Source organism: Phytophthora infestans, genomic scaffold (genome assembly GCF_000142945.1).
Source record: "Phytophthora infestans T30-4 supercont1.1674 genomic scaffold, whole genome shotgun sequence".
In the NCBI taxonomy this organism is placed as follows: domain Eukaryota; phylum Oomycota; class Peronosporomycetes; order Peronosporales; family Peronosporaceae; genus Phytophthora; species Phytophthora infestans.
The window spans coordinates 1-4,030 of NW_003306977.1; the positions used below are offsets into that span (position 1 = coordinate 1).

Consider the following 4,030-nt stretch of genomic DNA (forward strand, 5'->3'; position numbering starts at 1 on the left):
GGTCTGGGCGACCGTGTGTGGCACTGTGTTACCCACACAGGACAGATGAAGGGGACGTCTTCCTCTTCAGTTATGGTCTGGGCGACCGTGAGGGGAACTCTGTTACCCACTCTGAACACGCTGTTCTCAGTGTTCATGACAGCTGCAGCTGTCTGCGGAACTAAGTTACCCGCCTGTGGACCTAAGTTACCCACTTGGCCGGCGCCTCTTCTGGGCGCGGCCACCATCAAAACATCCTCGGAGTCGTCATATACGTCGACGACTCCCAAGCATCTGCCGGATGCTTTGGTACCCTGGCAGCCCTCGCGGGCGCCCCGGGTCCTGACAGAGGTGGGAACATGACTCACCAATGCTCTGTCGGACTGCGCAGGGCGGCTGGCACCGATTGCCTTGCCTCGCCAGTCGATCCAGGGCTCGTGCTTCTCGAGCCAGGGCATGCCCAGGATCATATCATATGGATCCATATCGAGAACAGTGAACTGTTCGAGGCTGTCAAAGTCTTCAAACTTGACAGCCAGATCCACTTGGACGTTGGGGACAGTGACGACCTTCCCGTCGGCCAGTCGCACTGACACCGTCCCGTTGCCCTTGCTTTCTCGCAAAGCTTCGGACAACTTGTTGCTGTTACGAGCAACCGTCTGGCGGCGTGCGAAATTCTTCGACGCCCCAGAGTCAATCAAGATTCTAAAGGGGGTGATCGTACCCCCGTACACATCCCGTGTACTACGAGCAACCCGCCGCTGCTCTTCGCCGATTCGAGAGTGCGAAGACTCTCAGGGGCTAAGTGTCCGTGGTACGCGCCACCCGCGCACCCATCACGAAGACTTAGTTCTTCTCCAGTAGGGCGACCCGCCCCTACTGGTTCCCTGCGTTCCCCTGTCCCCGGGATCCTGGCTTCTGCCAGCGACCCTTGAGGACGGGCTTGGGGAAGGACCGTCTGCGGAGTCTTTCCGCGGGACAGTCGCGCTTGAAATGGCCCATCTTCCCACAGCCGAAGCAGCGGATGTCACGCTGTTCGGCGGACCCGAGTTCCATGGGAACTGGTCCGTTGGGGCTTGTTCGACCGGGAGCCGACAAGGAGCTCCCAGGCCACGCTGAGGCCGGCGTACGCGCCTGGCGATGGCTGTACTCTTCTTGAAGAGCCACTTGAATCGCCTCTTCAAGGGTGCTTGCCTGCACCCGGAGCAGCTGAGTGCGTGCGGGGCCCACTCGAAGGCCGTCCATGAACACAGTCATCTTGATGTGTTCATTGAGTGGGTTTCCCACTAGGGACGCCGTGAGCTCCCGTATCTCTTGCACATACTCGTGCAGCTCGCGCCTTCCTTGTTTACACGCGAGGAAGCGCGAACGCTGGCGGTACTCGTAGTTCGCCGGGAGGAACGCGGCTCGGAGCTGTTCGCACAGCTGAGCCCAGGATGTGAAACATCCAGGGGATGTTGCTTCCCGAGTGTACACCCAACTCTTAGCACGACCGCTAAGGTTGGAGAGTGCAAAAGCAACACGCAGTTGCTCGGTCGAGATCAGAGCATCGTCCATCGCGAGCTCTACTTCTCGAACCCAGAAGTGAAGGTTCTCGCCTTCCTTCGCTTCATACGGCTTTACCTTCAGCCGTATTGGCTTCGGGTGAGGCGGATTTGCTTCCGCCGCCGGAGCCTGCAGGTTCTCCCGCACATGCGCGATGAGGCCCTGCTCGTACGCGTCGAATGCATTGACGCGCTCGAGCTGCTCAGCCGGTGATGATACCACCAGGCTCTGCAGGGCCTCCATCCCGAAGATGGCTGCCATCTTCCGAACCGACTCGAACTGAGAGTCGTTCATATGGGAGAAGTCGTTCCTATCCATGGCAACGAACTTCGGAGGTTCAGGTAGTCTACCCGCGATGGCGTGGATTGACTACGAGTGCTACCAAGTGTGACGGGGTCACACAGCACCTTGCGCTAGAGGAAGTTATCTTCCGAGAGTATACAAACTCTCAGTGAACGGCAGTTCACAGGTCCCCTCTTTAATTAAAGAGAGCGAAGTGACCTAAATAAGGTAGATTGTAAACTGAGTATATTTATAGGTAGGTTAAGTTTGAGGTTAATACAAACTATTAGTTACCTATAGAAATGCAATGTCATTTAACCAATGGTTGGTTTTGAATGACCTTGGTACCTTGTACCAAATATCCCGGAGTATGACGTGTCATACTCCTGAAGTGTGGAGTGTCACACTTCATGTAACCAGGGTACACTTAGGGCTACGTACCCCGTTACACTCGTGGTGACTCATTCGATTTTTATTATCTAGAGTATCTCTTGATCATGTTTGTAAAAACCGGTTTTTATTTTTTTGTTTATTGGTAAAATATCTGGCTTCGCCTCGGTTACGTTCCAAAGTGGTTGGTTCGTATTCTACGGTGGCTCTAATGCGTTTGGTCACTTAAGCAAGTTATGTATATTACGGGGTTGGTGATCAGAGGGTCATCAGTTTGAGGTTCTGAGGTTTTTCGTTCATTCTTGTTTTCTTTTCTCAGTCTCGAAATTGCCGCTTCCTGCCTAGTCCAAGAATGCCGAAGAAAGGTACAGCGAATGGCAACGCAGACGCGCGACACCAGCAGATCGCGAAGCCGTATAAAGGAAATGCGACCAAACTTTCAAGCAACATCAAATGTGATGTGTCCGTTATGGATCTCCTGACTCCTGCCACGATTGAGTTGGCCAACTACGTCGTCAAACGTTTGAAAGAAGAAGATCCTGGTGTTTTTGTGCAGATTATCGACCAAAATGCACTGCATCAAGCACTTGCTCTCAACCATTCACCTGTACCGCAAGGTGCCAATGCTGATGCATCAGCCGAAGCATTTCGTGCATGGCTCATAAACGGTGCTCGGAATGTCCGTCCCAACAGTCAAGTTCCCCAAAATTCGCGTTTTTCGTTGGCATTCCATCAACTAACTCAAGGCGAGGCCATTGATATCGTGTTTGGGCAGTGGCACAACCAGCGCTGGAATGTTCAACTTCAAGACAATCGACTCGGAGGAAATCCGATTGGACAGTTTGCGATTGTGTTTTGGATGGCTGGAACAGGACTTCGACGAGCCACTTTTACTACCCACCAAAACATATTTGGCTGATGTAGTATGATGAGTTTCATTTCATGCCTATGAAAACTCGAGCGATTCTAGGATCATTTTAAATCAATCAATGCATTTCCAGCCATTTTTCGGCTTGAATTTGAAAATCACGCATGTTAGATTAGAGCGACGACTCGTCCGCTCATTGTCCGCTCTTCCTTCGCATATAAGAGCGTCTAGAGTACCCCTAGACACCCTCAGAGACAGCGATGATGTACTACATTATACCTTTTGCCACCAATCCTTGCAGCAGAAGCATACATCTTCCGATTCCGCGAACTCGACTGTTATCTCACGTTCCAGCAAGAACTTGAAATATGTCACCGCATAGTCAATAGGCTGCATGTCGGATGGCGAACCGATTGGCTTCCCAAGTTCTGGTTCATCTTCGTCTGCGGTTGTGCTATCATCAATCTCATTGCGTCGCCTTCGCTTCTTCTGCTTGGACGCTGTAGCTGAAACGGCTTCAGCCCCCCTCGCTTCCTCTCTAGGAGAAGCATCATCATTATCTGTTGAGCAGTTCGGACACAACCAGTTGTTGGTCCGCCACACCTTGTGAGACTGCGCTCTGCCAATCAGTTTGTCGATACAGGGCAAACAATACACCCGCGTGCAGATTTCGTGTGTGCACGCCTTGATGGACTTGACTGGCAAGTTTTCCGCCGACTGGGCACACAGTCCGCAATAATTATCTGGGTCGCCCTTCTTCACGACTGGGGGATTCTGCACGCGCTGCTGCAGCACCCGCTGCAAGCATACCTTGCAGATATGAACAACTTCTCCCTTGCCGTCCTGTTCAAGCAACAACGTCAGAGGGTTATCGTTAGCATCACCGCAGGAATTCTCGAACTGAGTTCGATGACACGAACCTTCAGCACGAAAGGATGTTTCGGATATTCTGGCGCATCAGGCTTC

At 52.5% G+C, this 4,030-nt stretch overlaps 1 protein-coding gene across 1 annotated transcript; it reads right to left on the reverse strand.

Annotated features, from left to right (window-relative positions):
* Nucleotides 1-3,136: 3,136 nt before the first annotated feature.
* On the reverse strand, nucleotides 3,137-3,907 carry PITG_22203 (uncharacterized protein; the record flags this gene model as incomplete). Its single annotated transcript, XM_002909888.1, has 2 exons — nucleotides 3,137-3,142; nucleotides 3,377-3,907. Coding segments are annotated over 2 exons (537 nt in total), but the record flags the coding sequence as incomplete, so codon positions are not given.
* Between the last annotated feature and the right edge of the window lie 123 nt (nucleotides 3,908-4,030).